The 21,626-nt window shown below is 48.6% G+C and overlaps 2 protein-coding genes across 13 annotated transcripts in view; both read right to left on the bottom strand.

Annotated features, from left to right (window-relative positions):
- Nucleotides 1-11,251, bottom strand: part of LOC119198375 (rho GTPase-activating protein 21) — a 50,203-nt gene extending 38,952 nt beyond the window's left edge. For 2 of the 4 annotated variants that reach the window (XM_037455437.2, XM_037455440.2), the window contains exons 1-2: nucleotides 10,771-11,251; nucleotides 9,773-10,025 (exon numbers count right to left, since the gene is read on the bottom strand). In XM_037455437.2, coding sequence (XP_037311334.2) covers nucleotides 9,773-9,868 — 96 coding nt within the window. In that variant the 5' untranslated portion in view covers nucleotides 9,869-10,025; nucleotides 10,771-11,251. Of the gene's footprint in view, nucleotides 1-4,936; nucleotides 5,678-9,772; nucleotides 10,026-10,770 lie in introns of those variants that run through there. The other 2 variants (XM_037455439.2, XM_037455438.2) reach the window with 2 other exon arrangements.
- A 3,128-nt stretch (nucleotides 11,252-14,379) lies between these two features.
- On the bottom strand, nucleotides 14,380-21,419 carry prtfdc1a (phosphoribosyl transferase domain containing 1a). 9 transcript variants are annotated; one of them, XR_005114588.2, is made up of 11 exons: nucleotides 21,326-21,419; nucleotides 21,139-21,226; nucleotides 20,517-20,623; nucleotides 20,224-20,404; nucleotides 19,412-19,477; nucleotides 17,467-17,484; nucleotides 17,135-17,217; nucleotides 16,721-16,767; nucleotides 16,204-16,280; nucleotides 14,921-15,022; nucleotides 14,380-14,779 (listed from the first exon to the last, which is right to left on the bottom strand). XR_005114588.2 is itself a non-coding variant. In XM_037456652.2 (11 exons), exons 2-11 carry the CDS (start codon nucleotides 21,169-21,171, stop codon nucleotides 14,759-14,761), a joined length of 675 nt encoding a protein of 224 aa, XP_037312549.1. In that variant the 5' UTR covers nucleotides 21,172-21,226; nucleotides 21,326-21,419; the 3' UTR covers nucleotides 14,380-14,758. The 9 variants fall into 9 exon arrangements, 6 of the variants coding, with proteins under 6 accessions (XP_037312549.1, XP_037312546.1, XP_062415220.1 ...); XM_037456652.2 differs by having other exon boundaries at nucleotides 14,981-15,022; XM_037456649.2 differs by lacking the exon at nucleotides 16,204-16,280.
- Nucleotides 21,420-21,626: the final 207 nt, after the last annotated feature.

Here is a 21,626-nt window from a genome sequence, read left to right as displayed (position 1 = left end):
TGGAGCGTGACGCGAAGGCTCTCGTCCCGGCGGGGGATCCTCCGTGCGGTTAATGTTCATCTTAGCATGTGTTTTACTGCTTAATTGAATAATGGAGCAATGAGAGAGGAGGGGAAAAACCACACGGACGGAGCACTGCGCCAGCGGGAGATTGTGCGGTGAGGGCTGCAAATTTTGGTTTTAAAAGCCTTTTTTGTAAGCGCTGTGGATACATGTCTGTCACAGACACTTTCGCCACCCTTCATTCAACTGGCCGCGTCACCTCTCTCTCACACGCCGTCCACCAATGCGATCCCCTAAGCTTGAAAATGTCCAACGATGTTATGTAATTTGATCCCGGCCTCATAATTTGGTTTTGGTGTGCAGATTGCATCCGTGTTATCTGGCGGTTTCACTAATGGAGCCTCTTCAGAGTGCACATGGCAGCCGTTTTTCTTCCCGTAACTGTTTCGATGGTTTTCCGCTCTCGACATATTTGTTGCACACACAAATATGTCCCCATTTTTACACTGTGTTGAATCCCAATCAAACTGTCAGACAGTGAATGTCTCCCTGAAAAAACTCTAATTAATTTGCAGGTGTTTGTTGTTTTTGTGGGGAAACGCAAAGAGTCCTTTTTTTTCCCCCTCTTTAAATCCCAATTAAAGGGGACACGTGCGCGACCATATGCTGACATAAAGGAGCACGAGAAGAGCCACCCCGCAGACTGCGTCGGAACCCGTGGAGGAGGCCCGGGAACAGAAGTGAACACAGCGGGTCACCAGTCCACGACGACCACACCCAGAACCAGCTGGAAACAATGAAGGCCTCTCCCCCCCCATCCCCTGTCCTTTATTGGCTGCCCCTTCTCGCAGCACAATAAACCCACAACCCCAGCGTCCCTCGTCCTTCTCCAACGGTCCCCGGGTCCCATTTAACGGCGAGCAGAGGGAGTGTCCGCTGCGTTCTCCATCACCTCAGTGAACAGTTTCTCTGGCACGCAGGCGCAGGCCCCTTCAAAGTGGAGCACGGCGAGGGAGAAACAGATGGGGTGTCGTTTGTGTTGTGAAGACAGACAATGCCAACGCAGCGAAGCCTCCCCAGAGCGGGCGGGGAGCGATTCAGACGCGCAGCGAACGCTCACTTGGCACTATCTTCCTCCGGTGACCTCTCCCGTGACACCGGCAGATGGGTTTGGATCAGTCACCAAAAAGGTGCAGAGGTGCTCTGAATGCTGACGCGGTACAGAGGGCACCGTCAACGCCGTCTGGGCCACTAATTAGCGCCTCTTCGACTACGATGACTCGGGGCTGTGAGAGGAGAATGGGGCGGGGGGGGGGGGGGGGGGGGGGGGCGTACACACGCGCTAACTGGGGCCTTAAAGTCATCGGCCCAAACGTGGCGGCCTGGATGTTGGGGAGAGGTGACGGACACACACTAGTGATGGGTGGATTCCCTGTCAGCGCTCTGCAGAGGGATCATCCACTCCCACGGCTCCACCCATCACACCAACTGCTCTCAGTGGGGCGTTCGAGCTCCACAGCGCAGGTACCGGCATTCAGGGCTAAACGTGCGAAATCGCCATGGCAACCCTCCAGCGATGTCCATAACCTCACCTCGACATGGAGGGAGAGGGAGAGACTGGGTAGGGGGATGTGGGCCAAAATGTGTAAGAGGAGGAAAACAAAACAACGCTTCCACACATGCCGACGTAGCTCCGCCCACCGGCCATAGCTCCTCCCAGCCCTGTCTGCATTGCACCAAAGAGAGCTGCATCTTTTCAGAGCCACATTTTTCTCATCCGGGGCCAAAGGAGACTGAGCAGCATGCAGCTACTTCTCATTCACGTCCTCCCTCTCTCCTTCTCCCTCTCCCTCCCCTCTTTGTTCCTGTGGCTTAGAAAAATGGTGTTCTTTAAACATTAGCGAAGGAGGGCGTCTTTTGCGTGTCACCCTGTTCTGTTCTCAGGTGTTTCTTGGTTGTCGCTGAGCGAGAGCCTCTTGGGACGCCCTCTTTTATCAGCTCGTTTACGAACAGTTTACCGCAGCACGGCGCTCACGTGTCGTCACGGATTGTGTGTCTGTGCGGGGAGGTGAATCTGCATTCTGGTCACGCCGCCTCTCGCTGCAGCCAAACTGCTGACTGAGGACTACAGGTTACCAGCACGAGCTGGAAAGAGAAAAAGGCTGTTGTGCAGCCATTCATCGAGCAGGAAGTAGGACTCTCATCCCCAGATTGTATCACCATCAAAACAGATCATGTACCTGGTCTTAGACCAACTAGTTTAGTTCAGCTTCTAACCAAATGAAGGCAATGCACTAAGAAGATACACAGCAAGAACCTGTCATTGTCCACTACCCCCAGCATTTCCACATTAATCCACCCCACAATGCCACGCGCTCTCATTTGGGACTCCATTAAGATCTCACGCCAGTGAAGCGAATCCTTTGGATTGATTTGCTGCCTGAGAGGTGTCTACCGAGGGGGCAGTGTCACATCTGAGCTTTGAAGACGTGTCTCGTTGCCGGGGGCGATGAGAAGATGAAGCCCTGTCAGTTATCATGGACATGCTGCCCACTGCCAGGCAGGGCGGTTCTACGCGGGACGACGGCCATCGAGAAAACAAGGAGAACGTAAAAGAGCCGACTCACTCCGACATCGTCACATGGGTTCACCATGAGGCCGATTAAAAACCAGAGAGCTCGGGACGGATTTGTACGTTTTAGGACCCCCCCCACCTTTTCCCTCCTCCCTCAGCAGCTTTCATATGCTAATGAGCAGGGCAATTGTGCGGGCCAACAGCCTGGAATTCCTCTCCACAAAAGGAGAGATGGAGATGGAAAGAGAGAGGACAGAAGTGGACAGACAGGCTGAAGAACAGCCAGAGAGACTAGAGACCAGAGACCAAAGAGACCAGAGAGACCAGAGGCCAGATACCAGTTCAAGTCACACATTTACTAGTTTGTTACGCTTTAGTGTGCAACAAATTGATGATTTGAAGCTTTTGTTCTCTAATAAATTAACGGGCTATATAGTCTATTCAATGGTTGAAAGAAAAGACAATCCTTTCACAATTTTCCAGAACGTAAAAAAAGGCTCAAAAGTTTACATTATAATTCTCTTCAAATTTATTTACCAATTATTTGAGCTCGAGTTTTGTTTCCAACCCTAATTCCTATCTTGCTTAGTCTATTATTCCAAAAAACAGCATTGAAAGTCGCATGGGATGGCCTGTCTCTGATGTGGGTGTGGTCCATCACCACAGGGATGTCAGCTGAGGTACCAATACACCACCGAGGAGGCCCCTCCCCCCACAATACAGGCTCCAGAACAAAGACAGGACAGACAGACACACACACACACACACACACACATTACCCTCACATCCAGCCAGCCACCTCAGCCCGGCGCTTCAGAGACACAGAGAGCCGGTGGGCCAATTAGGGCCCCCAAGGCCCCCCCCCCCCCCAGCACCCAGCACCCAGATGCGAGCACAGCCCTGTATAATTGGTTTCCTCATCTATGAATTATTAATCCTGGTTGCTCTTTGAGGTTTATGACGGGGTCGGGTCATGACAGTACACGCTCTGAGACGTCGACCCCCCCCCCCCAGTGCCGTGTTAAAACAACTCCTACAAACAAGGGGGGGGGGGGGGGGCACTGGGACACAACAAGGAGTGGACTGATGAAGGACGTCAACATCTATGAACTGACCGACTGTGTCAGCTCTAAACCCTTCTGAGAATATTTGTCATTCTTCAGACCTTCTGTAAATCGATGACATCGTTTTTTGAGAAAGCTCAAGACCTGCCGGTAAGACGCCAAAATACTCGTGGCCGGCCAACGCACTGAGGCCTCGCTGTTGTTGGCGACGGTGTTGTTGCTTCCTCGGCTCCTCTGTCTCCGCCTCACACCAGGTGTCAGGCTGTAAATATTTCATGAGGCTTTCTCTGTGCCTCGCGACTGGCGCACAAAGGCCGTCTTCAGCGCCTCGGCCCGCCGAGGCTCTCCGGAGACAGAGGCCCATCAGTTCGGCCCGGGGACGCAGACAATCTTCAGCGCTGCTAAAATTAAATTAGTGGGAAAGGGGGCATGCCGGAGAGCAGCAGCGCCGCGACGCTTCACATCGGGCATTCCGCCGCAGAAAAAAAAAAAAAAAAGGCGAGAGGGGAAAGAAATGCGGGAAACAATGCGCCGTCTGTGTGGCTCTCCAGAGGAAAAGCAGAAAGGCCATGCATGTGAGTTACGAAGTGTTAGTAAGGGTGCCAAGTTGACTTCTGTGCGTATAGGGACAAATGGACACATGCAAGACGCCGCGACAAAGAGTGCTGTATGATAAGGAGAACGTCCACATTCATGTGATCAGAGTCACAGGAAAATCACGTCATTCTCCGACCTCTGACCCCTTGCACTTGACATCCCGTCGCATGAGACTTGAACATCTTCAGCTGGATTTCCCCAGCTGGCCCTCGATTTAAGACTGCACTGAAAGATATTTGGAACCATTTCCTACTAAACAAATCCTTCCCAGCAAAGAGGAGGTGAGATTCAAACCAAAGAGCCATTTGTTAAACTACTACACAAGATTCAGGTTTGTTCTCGAGTCGGCTTCAGTCTGCAGGAGCAGGGACACTCGGAGGTCAGCATGCCAAGCGCGCCAGAGTCTCCAGTTCCACGTCGCACTACTGAATGAATTCTGGCTATTAATACGCGGCATGTCAGGGATGCCTTTCCGAGAGAACTCTAGAGAGTAATATGGGGTCGAGAGGAAGGCACAGAAGAGCATGAGTGAACAAAATGTGCACGGTGAAAGAAAACCTCCTGCAGCACAAACAACGTCAACCCTCTCATTTTACCCCCCCCCCCACCCCAAATAAAAAACAGAAACAAGAAAATAACCCCCTACTTGCCCACCAGCCTCATAAATCAAAGGCTTGCACCATGAAGAGGAACCGACCTGATCGCTCCAGGCGCAGTACAGGTCGCAGATCAGACTCCAGTTGTTGTTGATCATGCAGTCGAGGACTTTGAGATGAGCCATGTTACGTTTCCCGGAGGAGTTTACATCCGCCTCTCAGCCGTGGGTGCCGGCGCTCATCAGCAGCCTGCAGGAGGGTGGCCCCTATTTGCCCATCTCAGCAGGACTCATCCGCCGCCTGGCCGTTGCCCCCCCGGTCGCGCTTCATTAGCGATATGTTAATGAACCGTGCTGCTCAGAGACTCACATTATGTGGAACGTAAAAAAAATCCCGTGAGAGGGATGCAAGAATGAAAGTGTCGTCGGCGATACGGAGCAAGCGCGTAGGAGATGCATCACCGTGGTTACGCAGCGGGATGCGGAGCGTCCGGCAGGACTACGGAGCAGAGCGCTCTCTTCCCTCGTCCTCTGCCTTCAGAGATCCCTCCCCTCCCTTTGATGCCCGTGGCGGTGTCCCGTCCCCGGCGCTCGTCTCCGCTGTCGTGCCAGGCGGAGGCAGCTCGAGAGAGAGAGAGAGAGAGACGGAGAGACGGTGGCCCAGCGGTGCAGGATTGAGCCGAATGACACCGTGGTTTCCCTCTGCGGAGGACTCCACGTCGACCGCGACGTCTCTTCGGGAGTGAAGGTACTTGAAACACGTCAGGTTGTCAGTGTGATCCCAAAAAAAAAAAAAAGAATCATTAAAAAAAAAACACATACAAGGTGTGCAAGCTATCCGCCTCTCACTCCAGACCGACGCCTGAGTTATTTATTTCATTACTCTGCAGAAAAAAAGCTTCACAGAGACAAGCCTCCCCCCCCCCCCGACAGAGAGGCCAAAGCAGTGCCGCAGCCCCCGCCACTCTCTTAAGTAAATTAACGTCCCGTTAAAGACTTCCTTTCGATGCGGGACGTCAAAGAAATCCAGCTCTTGAGGGAGGGAAAGGAGCCGGAGATGCACAAGGGAGAGAGTTAGGAGACTACTGGATGCCAGTAAATAGTTGTCTGGGCTTGTTTATGTCGCTTCCAGCCTTTGATGTGCAGATGGTTTTGATTGTGACGTTAGCTCCGAGGCGGCTTCATTAGTTCACATGAGAGAGACCTCACTGAGGAGGAGTTTAAGATAAAGAATAAAGGGTTTAACAGATTCATTATAAACCCTCAGTAAGCTCCACATCCTCTGGGGATAAAGGCCTCTAAAAGCCAACTGTGGTCACCTCACAGGTGCAGCGGCGCGTCGTTGAAGACTTCCTGCACCTTCCGTAAACACTACAGGGTCACGCCACTGAAAGACAAGTTCAGTGATAGTACAGACGGGTCAGGGGGCTACGCACACAGTCTGGGCAGAAAGGTCAGCCGAGTGTCACGTGCCCCCCCCACCACCCCTCCTCTCAGGTCCAGACACGGCGAACCTTGGATCCTCAACACGCTATAAACAAGACTATTTGGGGGTGGTGATCACTCACCTCTCTCCTCTGCTTGCCCCCCATAACTCTTAAGCCGGCCAAGTGCTCCTCCTATCAACACACAGCCCCCCTGCTTCCCTTCACGTTGGAGCGCGGACCCCCGGTGGGAGTGATTCACTGGGAATGCCGATCATTCTCCGAAAGAGAAAGGATAAGCAAGTTGGAGCTGCTGTCAGACAGCGGGAAAAAAAATAACAAAAGCTTGTTTTTGTTTTTTTACATCCATCCCACGGACAGGAAAAATATGGAAGGAGTGACCAGGACTAGGTCTCAAAGACCCAAAGCGCCCCGCTGTCTCCGCATCACCAGGTTGCTCTCAGCAGGGACAGGAAAACACCAAAGTCATCAAAGTGCCCAGTTGTCTTCTTACGTGGAAGACAAAAACATTACAAATGCTTAAGAAGTCAGGGGGATTAGGCTAATGCGAGCAAAAACAAGATGTGCAGCAGTGACGCACTGTGCACAACATATCTAGGCCAGGGGAGTGGTACAAATCGGCCCGGCGCCAAACAAGAAGCTTCACCAGAACAGAAATATGCACGGCGCAGTGTGTCAAAGAGGTCTCCCTGATGAGCTCCTGTAGGGATAGATGGTCTGATGGGGACCAGCCGCCATCACGGACCGACAGCAGGTCAGCAGAGAGAAAAAACGTGCCCACCAGGCCACGCTAAAGCCAATATGATCCAATCAATTTGGAGTTATTGATCGCACAAAACCACCCACAGTATTGAAAACAAGAGGCGGAGCCTGCGCGTTTAAGGAGGCTGAGGTCGCGCGTGTCACGGCTCACTGACATGCAAAGAGATGAGAGGTGAGGCTGAAATGCAACGACTGCAGGCTGATGGAGTTGGTCTACATTTAAGCAGTTGTGGTGCATTCTGGGGGGGATTCCGTCTGTCGCTATAGGGTTTGGTTCTGGCGTTCTGTGGCTCCTCTGCCATCGCTTAATGAAATCGTTGCTTCAGGGTCACCATCGCTGACGGAAACAGGAAATGCAGTTTCCTCAAAGTCCAATCTAAGATGGGTCTGGATAACACCCCGTTACATAAGGGGTGATAAAGCGCGTATGGCTCATACACACAGGGTTAGACGAGGCTTCGCGCACAAAATATAAAAAGCAAAAGTAATTCCAGGAGCCCCAACGGTAAAGACATTCCCGCAGTATCTCACTGAAAGAAGCTTTATTCTACTCGGGCTGTTTGTCTATCCTGTTGTGCGTTACACAACTCGTGGCTCACAAAGGACCGTATGTGAAATATGGCACGGCCTTTAGAGAAGAGCTCCAGGCCGATGAACTGGGTCCTAAATGCTCTTCACACACTCCTCAGCAGAGTGTGCGAGTGTGTGTCCCGCAGCCAAAGATGGGGCCACATAGGGGCCGGTGTGTGTGTAATGGATAGCGGCTCAGCGTCAGCGAGCATTAGACTGGTCCTGATCTGCTTGTCTTCACCCCCCCCCCTCTTCTGACAGAGGGGCGGCTCTAGGCAGAAGAGACTGAGACAATTTGGGGGAAATGAGGACCAAAATAAAGGTTATATACGATTCATCCATCCATCAACTATTTATCTATCCATCCTTTAGCCATTTAACCCAAACCCTCCTCTGCCAATGACTACAATAAACCATCAGACCTTTAAGAAGTGAGATCATTGGGAGGCTTAATTGGGACTTGGGTGTGACCCTGGAAGTTGTTACCGGCTGTGTATGTACACGGAAAAACATTCCAGTTTCCAAAGTATTTCTTCTCATTTAAAAAAAAAAAAAAAAAAAAGCTCACGCCACAAACTGCCCACGGTGGCGTTCCCCGCCCCCTGGAAGCACGACCCGACCAGCGTCCTCTGTGTCGCTGCTTTAAACCGCAGCGAGGAGAGGACAGGCGGCCATATTCCAGGACAGTGATTCCTTTTTTCCCTCTCAGGCATTAATGTTTCCACGGGTTAAATATAGCACCGCTAGAAACACGCGGGAATAGATGACGGGGGAAAGACCGGCACGTGGACGGGGGAAGAGGGAGTGGGTGAGGGGGGGGGGTTGTGGTGCTGGGAGGGGTTATATTTAGAGCAGAGCATCACCACAGCGCGGCCATTGGTCTCCACGGCCATGGCATGAATCAATGTGGTCCCATTTGTTTGTCTGCTTTCTTTTTGGTTTTTCAAGGCAACACTTGTCTGAACAACCATGGCCGCCATTGAGTCAACCGCTGTGCTACCTGGAGTGAACCAACACTTATTCAGACATTTTTACACACAACCTCCTCTATTATCCAAGCATGAGATGGACTTTGAGAGCACAATGGAAATAAAGCTCCATCACTCTCTCCTCCTTTCCTCTCTTGAGCCTCAGCTGCTCCATCGCGGCGCTGTTGGTGTCAAAGTGACAGCAGGTCCACCGAGGCCGGGACGGCGATGAGCTCCCAATGAGCCCCCCCCCCCACCCGATGACCGGGCAGCTGTGCCCAAATCACCACAGCTCGGCTACCATCGTTTAGGCGGCAGCAGGATGGTGTGTGTGTGTGTGTGTTCGTGTGTGTTGGGGGAGAGAAACGCCCCTTGCAATGTCCCTCATTAGCGAGCTCAGATGATGGAGCAGCAGGAGGGGGGGGGGCTCATTGTGCCTGCGGTTTCACCTCCCGTTCGACCCCACGGAAGGGAGAGACAGAAACGAGCAGCGTGACAATCGGGTGAGGGTTGTGTTTGTCTGAGGCATCAGAGGCAGCCGGGGGAGGAGAGGGGGGAGTTTCTCAGTAACTTTTCACTTTGAACTGCTGCGGACAGTCCACTCTGCATTTTTAAAAATACATTTAAACCCCCCCCTACACACACACACACACACATACACCTCCCCCCACACCCCCTTGTGCTCCTCTTGAGCTCCATCAGCTGTCTCAGAAACTGCTGCTTCGCCCCCAACGATTTATGTCCTCCATCCTCGGATAGTTCTGACACAGTAAGAGGATTACTGCCACACACACACACACACAAACAAACACACACTTACGCACGCACAACCTCACACACTGTTGCCATTTTCTGATGATGGATTAATCCAAAAACATTCCACCGCTGCAATGCTGTTACGACACGCATCCAGCCCGGCAAGGACTATGATGATTATGATGACGATGATGTAACCACCAGCTCGTCAGAGAACAACACCGAGCTCCACAATGTGGACCCACAGGCGACCCGGTAACGAGTGAGGGAGCGGGGCCGATGGTCGGATGCTACGACAGGGTGGATGTCACAGGTCGTAATCGAGGGAGGTTCCGACCTAAAATCAGCTGTTCCAGGGGGAATCTGTGTGCAGATGCTGCGAGTGCTCTCGGAGAACTAGACAGTGGGGAGTAGCTGGTCTCTTTCCAGAGCCTCACCTCACGGGACGGGGTCACCTCGCGGGACGCGGTCACCCCGGCGTGTTGGCTCGCTCGGTTGTCCCGCGGTGAATCGCTCCAACGCGCCGCCATCATTTCATTCCGGGCCGCCGAGGAGGAAGAAGTCCTTTAGAGACCGCATTGAGGTGAGGGGGGGGGGATGAAGCCAACAAAATAACAAGAAAGGGAGAGAAAAAAAAAAAAGTCCTAATCCACACCGTCCTCCTTCTTCTTGTCCATCAGTGGCTAAAATCTAAAAAGACAAAGAAGAGAAGTTAGTGAGGCACTGGCACCCCGTCCCATGCAGGCCAAACTTAACCGGGACTAATGAGCCCATTCATTGAGGTGTAAACAACAGCAATGTGATCACCTGCAATCCATGTTCTTTAAAACACTACGGCCAATAAATGTCACAGCTCCCAAGTCCTTGAATTCACCATGAGCCTCCAAACTCCAAATGAAGGAAGCTATTAAGATATTGAACAATCCAAAACATCCCTGTAATTTATGCGCCTTAAATGCTGTCATAAGAACTGAAAACACAGACCAAAAAGGAATATTATGGTGATTTGTCAAGATTGTGGAGAACCCGGAATTTTAGTAATTCATTGATCAATCAATGGATGCATTTGGCTTCAAAGTGGAAAACGGCAGGTGGATCGTCGAGCTTTTTTTTTTTCTGCAACCCTTGATCAAAAATAAATATATAACATATATGGCGAGCTCTGTAATATTATTCGCACACGTGAGTGGAAAACGGGACGTGCATGTCAAATAAAAGCGGAATTCACAGCTCTCGGTTGAGGTGGGGGGGGGGGGGGGGCACACTGAACAGTATTGCGGTGTGAAAGCGCCACATCCAGCGATTATAAATGAACCATACCATAAATACAAACACCCCCCCACCCCCTCCCCGGGTCGCGGGGCGGACGACAGGTTGTTGCCGTGGTGATAACGTTTACGTTATTTGCAACCAAAGAAAAAAAAAAAAAACCTACCTGATACAAATTCAGAAAAAGTACTCGAAATGAAATACGTCCATTTTTGTGTGGAAGAGTTTGGTGGTCCGTTAAAAAAAAAAAAAAGAAGACAACGCGCTCGGTCCAGAGACGCGGTTAAAGATGGAAAAAGGTTACCGAGCGGGCCGTTGGCTGCGCTCCTCCGAGCGGACTGACCGTTGAGGCTCACTACCTGTTAGGGGAAAAACACGCCGGAGGGAGGTGGGGGCCGCGGGGGAGAGGGCGCGGGTGGCGGCGGGGTGGTACACGGTAAACGCCCTTCAGCGTGCATTTCTGTCGTCCGGGAGCTCCGGTAAAATAAAATAAAGAATAAACCTCCGGTCTCCATTCATGTCCCGTCGTTCCCGAGCTGCACCGCGCCGCCGAAGGAGCTCCACATAGCGACAACAGGGGAGGGCCAACGTGTACTCCCGCGCGGTCCCCGGTTGGCGGCGCGAGGGTCTGTGTTGCCGAATCTCCAGGGTCGGCCGAGGCCCCGCCCGCCCGCCGCGCCCGCCCATCTGGCCGGGCGTCGTCCAATCGGAGAGGCGGGTTGAATTTGGAATTTTGAAGCGGGCCAATTGGAGGCGTTGTTACATAACAGGTTCGCTCGAGAGGAGAAGCTGGTCCCTGCTGGTCGCTGGCTCGTAGGAACTTTTGTGTATAATGAAATGTTTGCGCAGTGGTGGAGAGTAACTGCAGCACGTGCATGTCGTTTGGGGGTGCTTCCATGGATGGAGCTCAATAATTAAATAAAACATGATCAAATAATCCATTATTACTCCCACAGAAACAGTAGGAACGGTTTTAGTAGTTCTGTAGAAAGTGTACTGCTTTTCCACAGAAACTTGAGTACTTGTATATGTCCTGTAACATTTCCAGAGAGTTTTACCAGGTATTTTTAATGTAACCTTTGTCTCTTGTTGTTTGGTTTTTCTTAAAAAATATTATACTTATTCATGACTTTGACTTGTTATAGAATATTTTTACATACGTGAACACTTCTTCTCTTACTAATAAATTGAAATCAATAGTCCCCTCGCACAATGCATTTAAATAATCACCTGGCCGTGAGCTGATAAACACTTTATTCCCACACTCCGTCATTCAGCTTCTCCGACCTTTAAAGTGAGCAAATGAAATCAAAGGGACGTTGTCATTGTGGGGGATGAGACACATATGCTCAGCTCTCCAATTTCCTAACGTTCAACGGTTGAGACATATTTGCTCATCCATTATCAACTCTAAGAGCGGTGTCCTTAACTTTATTATGGTGACATGTAGGGCATGGCCGGCACATGGGACTCCGCAGCGTGAAAAAATAAAGGGCTGCACAGCTGATCCGGACAAAGACAAAGGCTGATAGTGTTCTGTTTGCAGGCTTCTCCTGCAGCACAATGGAAGATGGGACAATAGGAGTCTTTTGACCCACACTGTGGCGAGGTTTCCCCGGTTTCAGAGAGGAGCTATTGTCTAAAAAGCTGGTGCACCCTCATCAAGACAATAGAGAACTTAAACTGATGTAAGTGGGACTCGGCAGTATGGGATGGTAGACATGAGGTGCATGTGTGTTTAATGTGGTTTAATATGCACATACCACACTATTAATGCAGCAAGAAGGTCTCTCCTGATTGGACACAGAGCGTGATTGTAAACCAGAAACCAAACGTTTCCCAGCTATTGCTAAAAAAACATTTTGATGATGTTTTTTCTGCATTACATGTGCGTACAGAAATTCACAAGCAAACTATAAAAATGTTTTACTGGTTCGATAGCTCATGGGCCAACAGTGATTGTTTTGTGTGGGCCCACCCCCCGCCCTCCAAAAAAAAAAAACCTTGGCCCGCTTGAGTTCACTTCACTCTCCACAGATGCAGTGCCGTGTTGTTTTTATGAATGGCAAAGTGAGGAGATTCAGATCGATGAGCGGTGAACACGGAGGAGTTGTAATGTCTGTACAGTTAAACATCCTGTTGTGTTAGCTCGTGTAGTGCACATACTGCTCTTTCTGAAGCCTGCTCGTGACTCTGTTTCTGTCCAGATGTTTCCAATAATCGACATAAACATTTTTACATTCACTGCTAATTCCCTCGTACCAAAGGTGTCGCGGAGCCAGAGTGACTCAAGCGTCCAGCAGTAAAATGTTTGGCTGGATTAGGACGTGACACGAAGCCCAAGTTCAAAGCCTTGGGATTGGGACAGGTGGAAACACCCCCCCCCCCCCTCCCCCCCTTCATGCAAAACGTGCGAGACGAAGCAAATTTCGATCAGATCTTCAATCTTAAAACTACAGTTGAGAGTTTAAGAGCATCACGTTCCTTCCCCTCTCCAGGTTGTATAAGGGGATCAGCACTGAGTGTGACGACTGGATGAAACCCAGCAGCAGTCAATCTATCAGGCCCTAATTGGAACACAACAATAACTGCTGTGGATGTTCTTTCTATTTGTGTACCGAGATGCGTCTGTCAAACGGTATTTATTAAGTTCCTAACTGGGAATGTAATTTGTCCGGCTTCTGCTGGTCTAAAATCGATTACAGCAAATGTAGGTTTTAATTGAAGGGCTGGTTCATTTACATCACAAATCCATCACACGTACAAATGTGGAAACGATGTAGCTTTGACACTGAAAAGATCTAATCTCTGAAAAAAATAATTGGGAAATATGCGTAATGGTTTCCTTGCTGAGGGGTTTGATGATCTCATGTGCGAAGGCTGATTTTATGAAAAGGACACACAGGGTTTGGGTACAATGGAGGTCTTTGTGGCTGCACAGATAGCACCCAACCCAAAAAAAAAGCTGTGTGTTTCTTCCGTCTTGGGGCGTCTCACTCCTCCGTACTTTAGGGGTCAAGGACGAGTAATAAAACCTGACATGAATTTAGTCTTCCTCTAAATGTATTAGCGGACGCGTTGTTTACGACCACAGGCGGGAAACCTGAGAGCATTTGGAAAGCGCAGCGTGGAACCCGAGCCCTCCGAACCTGCCGTAACTCTCCTGTGTTTGCGGACACTGGTATTATCCAAACAGAAAACTCTTTTATCGGGCCCTTTCACCTGCGGAGAGGCCTTGTGGCCCGAAGCTGGACCATTAGCTTGGTAAAAAACACACAACAAAGTCAACAAAAAGCACTGGAACCACCACAAGAAGGTTAGCGTATATTATGTTTAACTTCATTTCTTTTTTCAGACCACCAAAGCCTTCATCCTTCAGTTGGGACGTTGTGTACCATCTTAATGACAAATCTTTACACTGTGGTAATGTGTGTGTGTGTGTGTGTGTGCGCGATGTGACGGCTGTTTGTGGAGTTTTAGGTGATTAAGGCGCAGGAGTGCGTGGTCACATGATAACGCTGCCCGGGTGCACGCACGCTGCTGCGTGAGGTGAAGCGTGTTCTGGTCTGTTTGTCGACACGCACAATTGACCCTCTCCGTCGCCCCCACAATGGCAACAGAACATGCAAAAGTACCATGTGTGTGTATGTGTGTAGTTATAATGATATCTATATCTTTACTTCGCCCCCTGAGATCAAGGACTCACACTGTGATTGCAGCGCAACGAATTTTGTGATAGTGTGACAGTTTATTTGCGATTCACTGAAACGGGGAGATTGCCTTTTTATACATTTTATTATCGGAATCCTTTGACGAAAGAAAGTTTTGAATAAATTTGACTTTTGAAATGTCTCATTTTCAATATTTTTGTACCTAATCAAATAAATAAAATACACAATTTTGAACATTTTTGAGTTTGCATATAAAATAGTTCACATTCAATAGACATATCTTTTTTTTTTACATGCATTTGGTTGTTATTTCCAGTCAGGCCTGATTTGAGTTGTGAACAAACAGACACAGTGTGGTGAGGAGACGCTGTGTGTTTTCCATGAGTCAGAGTCATCCGGGCAAAGGGGATGCCAACGTCCATAAGCTCCCTCCATCTGTCACCAACAGGCCTCTCCTGGTGGCCAGCATCTCCTCTCTTTTATTCATCCGTTGCTTTGTTCCTGCTTCAATCGTGAAAGAATACAGAGAGAAAAACGGCCTCCATAACGGTTACATATATATATATATATATATAAATAAATTTAACTGTTTACACAAAGTATTGCAACAACTGACTGTTACAGAAATGGAAAACACAAACTGACATTTACTCTTTGCTGACGGCTTGGAGCCAGAAATGTAAAACTGTGCGTTGCTTCTCAAACCTTGTACTTCATCTTCCCAATCTTGCTGATGACACAGATATGCTGAAAGAGGGAGAGAAATCAGCGTGCGTAATGTTAGATTACGCTTGAGAATGTTTCAATCTTGACCAAAAAACCTGCATCTCATGACAGGAAAATATTTGTTCTACCCCCCCCCCCCCCCCCCTCTGCCCTATGGGGAGTTCCAGTATGTTCTCAATAAGCTGTATGCGGTACAGAAATATGTAGCCCGCAATAATTTCAAAGCGGGAAAGGTAATCAAAGGTATGACACGTTCATTAATCTAACTTTGGGCGTCCCAGAGGTTCTACTCATATTTCTTCAGTCGGATAAGGAGAGATAAGAAGGGGAGCTTTAACGCCGGCCGATAATGAGACACTAACCTCCACATTCCACAGGTTCCACCCCCCTTTCCTAAAGAATACCAACCCCCTCCAACACACACATACGCACAATCGTACAGTACATACATTACATGCAGCACACACACACACGATGGGAGAGGGTCCTGGCAGAGTGTTTGCCGTGAGGTAGATTTGAGGCCACATCTTTGCAGACATACAAATGAAGAAGTTCACATACGTTTGCACTTACTAATTTCAGGCTGTGAAATCTGGCTTGAAACAACGTGTCATGGGCGCAGCAGAGAAAACAGAAGATTTGGTTGCACTCCTGACGCAAAGCTCGTAGAGGTTTAAGAGGAGTTTTGGGGAAATGGTCAGAGGAGAAAAGACAGAGGCAGAAATGCCAGACTTTCTTTTCGGGAGGAAAAAGGGGGATGATTTATTTGCTTGGTGGAGGAATGTAAGAAAAAGAGGCAACGCACTCGCACTCGACAGAGCTGGCGTGCTAACGCTCAGCGGCTAATGTTTAGTGTGCTAGCACGCTAACATTTGCTAATTAGTGCTAAAAACGCAAAGTGACAGCCCAAGCGCAATAGATAGATTTTCAATACAAAACATGGACAAAACATGATGGTGGACAAAACAATTCAAAGTAACTACACTATCGTCACTGTATCCATATAAAATCTGACAAAAAATAAAATGAGTCGGCCTCACAGAGATATTGGATTAAAACGAAGCCTCCTCGGGCACAGAGTTCACCTGTTGGGCGAGTCTTTTTATTGCCGTGTTTACCCCCCCTCCACACCCTCGGCCTCTTTCATCTCTTTCTCTCAGCTCTTTCAAAAGGTCATGTGCCGGGTGCAGCGGGTGACTTACATTCAGGTCGCGGAAGTACTCGTTGTAGTCCAAGGCGTAACCAACAACAAAGTGGTTGGGGATTTCAAATCCAACATCTATCAGAGCAAACGCCGACGTCAAAGAGGAGCATGAGGAGCATCATTTCCGATATTTTTTTGCGAGGTAGAATGGTGTAGAAAATATATATTAATGGCCATATAACGAGGTGCAGCAAGCTCCCCACCTGAGGTCAAATTAGAGACACTGAGGTTGTATGCCATTAATCTACTGTGAGATCTCAGAGATATGCACTTTCCCATCAGAGTTCATTAGAGAGAGAGCTACAAATGTCTCAGACATCCTCGACACAATGCACAAAACTAGACTGCTTAGATCCACACTGTCGTCGCCTCAGTATCTCTGGACGCACGGATCAGAAATGATGAAGAACAGTGAAACACTGGAAGCAAATGAACCTGATGAAAGAGTATTAATGGCATACAAAAGGAACAATGAGAGAAGAATGGGTGAGGTGGTTGAAACCCGGGGTACTTACAGTCTGTCAGATCTTCTGCCATGTTAGGGACCCTCTTCACCAGCAGACTGAAACACATGAAACATTGAGTTACTTTACGGAATGCAGCAGTGCAGAAATGCAGCAACTAACCATGACCCCAAGTATTTAAAAGTATTACGGATTGTTGCTTCACTGTTGATTTTTATTTGAAAAATGTCCCTGTGAGTTAGAACCTCCACCCATCCAACACGCAAACACTTAAGGCGCGCTTCACATACGGCAGAGGAGGAAACGCCTTCAACATGTGCCAGGAAAGACGTTTATCTGCACAGGAGCAGCACGAGGACACAACATAGCGCCCGCGGGGGGGCAAGTGATATCTTCTTCAGCCCGTCACACGCTCGGCATTTCCCCTGCTGGGGAAAAACACAGATGACCGAAACACTGGCTCACCCCGCGACCTTGACCATCTTGGGTTCAAAGGTCTCCACGTGCTTCAGAAGGGCCTTCATGGTCTTTCCCGTGTCAACTATGGCCTTGGGGAAGGGAAGAGCAAAGGGAAACGGAGAGATGAAGACCTTCTGAGTGAGGAATGCTTTGAAGGAGGAGGGGAAGGATGGACAATATGGAGATTATAGGTTTAAAGAGCATATGACATTAACAAATAACTTGTGAGTGCACGCGGTGCATATCGCACACGATTCCTAAACGCCTGCCCTTCAAATATTTTACTAATAAAACGTGATTTAAAAGAGAGACCTTATGTGCTTTCGAGAGTCACTCACCTCAACAATGAGCACACTCTTTGTCAACATGTGGAAAGAAAGAAAAACGTTAGCCAACATCAAGGATTAAAAGCGGGGTCGCTTCCGCGAAATGTACATTTCTTACAGATGGTATCCATGGCAACAGAGTCATTACTCTCTCTCTCCTCGGCAGTAATGAACATCTGTGTCCGCAGTGAGCAAAAGTCTCTTCTAAGTGTCCGGGTGTTGCACACTTTCCCTTGCCGCTGGGTTTCAAATGACTCCTTGTTCCCTTTGGCAGAGTGTATGGGGCTCTTTGTGAGACCAGTGGAGAGTATCTATGGTTCGGGGAGAGTGGTTGGAGAAAATGCAGGCGCCCGGCCAATGTTCCCTGGGTCCACACCTGAACACTCTTACACAACCCAGTGAGCAAAAAAAAAAGAAAAAAAGAAAGCTCAAACGTAACCTGTCCTGCTGCGAACATGCCGTACAGCCAGAACTGGGCATTGAAAGTTATTCGACTCGAGTAAAGCATCATTGTTTGGGGGATTTATAGGTCTACCAGGATCCTTTGGATCACAGCCTTTATGGGACGCCGTAAAAACGTAATATATACGACTTTACGTAACACAGAAAACAACAGGCCAAATTAGTGTAGTACATGGAGATGAGGTTTTTCATTTAAGATGCACTGTTAATGAGGTGGGGCATAGTTCAACAACAACGGGTTGTCTTGTGCGCTGCTTTTTCAACCTGTAAAACAGAGTCTATGCTAGTGCTTGTGCGAATGTCATGCAGGCTAACACGCATGCTAACATGGTGAGAAAGACACTCTCCACGGTTCTTCTTTTAGTGTTCTGTTAGTGTTCTGTTAGTTTCTCTGCATGGTTTCTTTTGCCTTTGAGAAGTGCCCTTGGGTACAAAACTAAAGTATTTTCTCAATTACTACATCAGATGGCCATGAAGGCTATTACAATTGATCCGAACAGCAGCATAAACTGTGCTGATCTTCATGACGATCCATGCTGCATGAGGAGTCAGGAGATTGCTAAACTCATTGTGAATCATCCTCTGGGGAACACACGAAGGTCTGTGCCGAATAGCATGGCTCATGACTCGTTGTTATTGAGATATTTCAGGTTCTAATAAACAAGTGGACCAAACGCACCGACATTGCTCCCCTGAATCTCTGCTGCTAACTCTCCAAAACATCAAATATGTGCATTTCAGGCTCAAGTGTGTGAAACTAAAGGGCTCTAGATATAGGCAGCGACAGAGCTGCGCTACCATGGCAACGCCTTGGTCGAAGATGACGAGTAGAGAGTCACGGCCGCACGAGAAACGCTGGAACCGTGACTCCCTCTTCAGCCGGACGCGCGCGCTTTGTCATTGCGACGCCATGACCACGGAAGCCGACTGATGGCCCCCGAACTACCTGGAGCTGTGACTCAACCAGGTGCCCCGTCGAGGTGGAGGGGGCGGCAGGAGGAGTCGACTTGGGGAGTGATTCATGCGTTGACCTTTCCGCCCTCGGGGGAAACTCGACACACGCTGACATCTCAGTCGAGAATTCAGACATCAGTCAGAGCAAAGCGCTCGTGGGCACATTTAGGCAGGCAGTCAGCTGTGTAAACAAACGTCACATGTCACGCCTATCTGAGAGAATAACTGCAGCGAGAAGGGATTATTCCTGCAGGCTCCTCGCGCCTCCGGCCCGCGGCGCAGTCACTAAATTCTGCTTTGTGGGAACTTTTGTTTTCCTGAAATGGCTGATTCATGACCGGGCTGGTGGAGGGCAAACCACTTTCACAAAGTGACGTATGCGGGCGAGTTGTGTGGAGAGAGCTGAGAAAGTTGAAGTGAAGGGGTTTGGTCTGATCTAATTATCAAGAACGATAAATGTTCTCAGTTCTCATAAGATACATCTAAATGCCAACTGAAGAACGGTAAAAACAGCTTGGAGTAAAAATGTATTTGCACACACCTTTCCACGCAGGAAAGACAGGTCTCGGCTTCCTATGATCTGCAGCTCCTCTGTTGATTGGTCGTTCTGAGGAGGAGAAGACAACAATTTGTCATCGCGGCATAGATAAGGTTACACAGAAATTCTTTCTTGTTACAACTCTCCACATGTACATTTTGTGCCTTTGGATGAGAAAAATCTCAAATATGTTGCCTTTAAGAATGCGTGGGACATTATAATGAACTCACTGTGCTTGAAATGTCCAGGCAAGACCAACAAATTATCTATAATCAAATCAAATATCCTCAGCTACTTAAACCTCCGTGACAGCAGAAAAAGTGGATCCTCCCTTGTGCTCCGGAGGGAGCAAGGGAATGTAACCGTAAACGTGAATCACATCATTTTGGGTGTCCTGTGTGCCAAAATACACCCAAGAATAATACCAAGTGATTGTGGAGCAAAGCGTCATCATTGTAAACGTTCCCGTATTGTTACTGGCTTTGTGCATCCCAGGTGTTAGACAGGGTCTCGAGCTGTTTGCCCTGGCAGAATGACGTCAGTGACCTGAGCTCTGCAATCATTCGCCCTTGAAATGCCCGACACGACGTCCTCTTTCTCTCACTAAACAGGAGCCACAGCGGCACCTGGTGGCCCGACGAGACACTGCGTCACACGTGGGCCCTTATTGCACAGCAACATCAACATCAATTCAAATCACTATGATGTAAAAATGAAATAGGAGGAAGGAATGATTGACTGATTGGTTTCAGTGGATTTACTCACCAAACCCTTCCAGAAAGATGAATAAAAATAAAACGGTAGAGTTCACCTACCAAGTAGCTCTTGAGACGGATGAACTCCACCCGGGTCTCCAGGTACTTGTTGGAGTTGCGGCCGAGGACCTTGATGAACTCCACCAGGTCCACGCAGAACTTGTAGCCTCCCTTCAAGACGCACAGCACCACGATGCTGTCCCCGAAGTCGTCCATGACGTAGCGGGCCAGGCGCTCCACCCTGCAAGGGGACACACACACACACACACACACACACACATCAAGACAAAGACAGACGGCCAGGGGAGGGTTCATTCAATCCCCTTACAGGTGTGCTCATGTGGTTACTTCACCTGTTCATGATGACCCCATGTGGTATGTAAACACTGTCTATGTCTTCGTGGTAGTGTTCAGGGTAAGAAAACAGCTCCAGGCTGTAACCGGGCCAGTCGTCTGGTATCTGACGGACAGATGACTGTTAGTACAGAACTGTGGGTGTTTAATTATAAAGAAAAACAAAAGACTATGATTCTTTATCTGAATTATACTGTAGGAAGTCATGTAGAGGGAATTTAACACCTGAAAACTCTTTTTTTCAAATCAAACATCAAACATTTTCATTGGTTTTGGACGTAGCCACGACGTCAGCTAATGAACAATTCTGGAAAAAGGCTCCATTTCTTTAATTTAACATTGTCATGGAAATAAAGACTGAATATGATGTATATGAGATCATACAAACACGGATTGTCGGCTCATGGCGTCTGTGACCCCCTCAGCTCAAACACTAAACTATTATTTATAATATTGTACTGACCTTAGCCTGATTAAATACAAATTCAAAGCTTGAAGGAGCTGCTTACTCATGTTTTAATCTCTCAACGACTTCAAGGAAATCATTCAGAGAATCAAAAACACGATAATCAGCTGAGAAATAATTACACAGAAATAACAATCATGCCAAATCAAAAATACCACAATTGGTCCTTTGATCACTGCCGTGTCCATTTGTGGTCGCGTTGGCCGGCGTAAAGGCTCAGGATGGAAAACGAGCAGCAGGGACCTTCAGCGGACACACACACAAATAAATATTCATAATAATACTAATAAATGAAACCATTTCAAGCGTTCCGTCTCCTGGGCTCTTACGAACACGACTTACTTGGTTTGGTTCTTCCCAGCGACCGCTCAGTGAACAAAGGGGGGAGAGACTGAGCCGCATGGGCCCGCGGGGTCACGCTGCACTCGTTTGCGTGAAAGGGCGGCGTTGTTACTGGAGGAGACTTTAACGGGATAATCGGCTGCATGTGACGCTATGCAGGCTCGTGGCCGCTTCACTGGGCCACTGCAAGAGAATAAAAAAAAAAAATAAAAAAAAGGTTTCGCAACTAATAGTTGCCTGGATTTCAATGAAGTACATTTTATTCAGTCTGAATTTAATACATTTTAATGGACACTCTTTA

This window comes from Pungitius pungitius, chromosome 19 (assembly GCF_949316345.1).
Source record: "Pungitius pungitius chromosome 19, fPunPun2.1, whole genome shotgun sequence".
NCBI lineage: Eukaryota > Metazoa > Chordata > Actinopteri > Perciformes > Gasterosteidae > Pungitius > Pungitius pungitius.
This window is presented reverse-complemented; position numbering and strand designations above follow the sequence as displayed.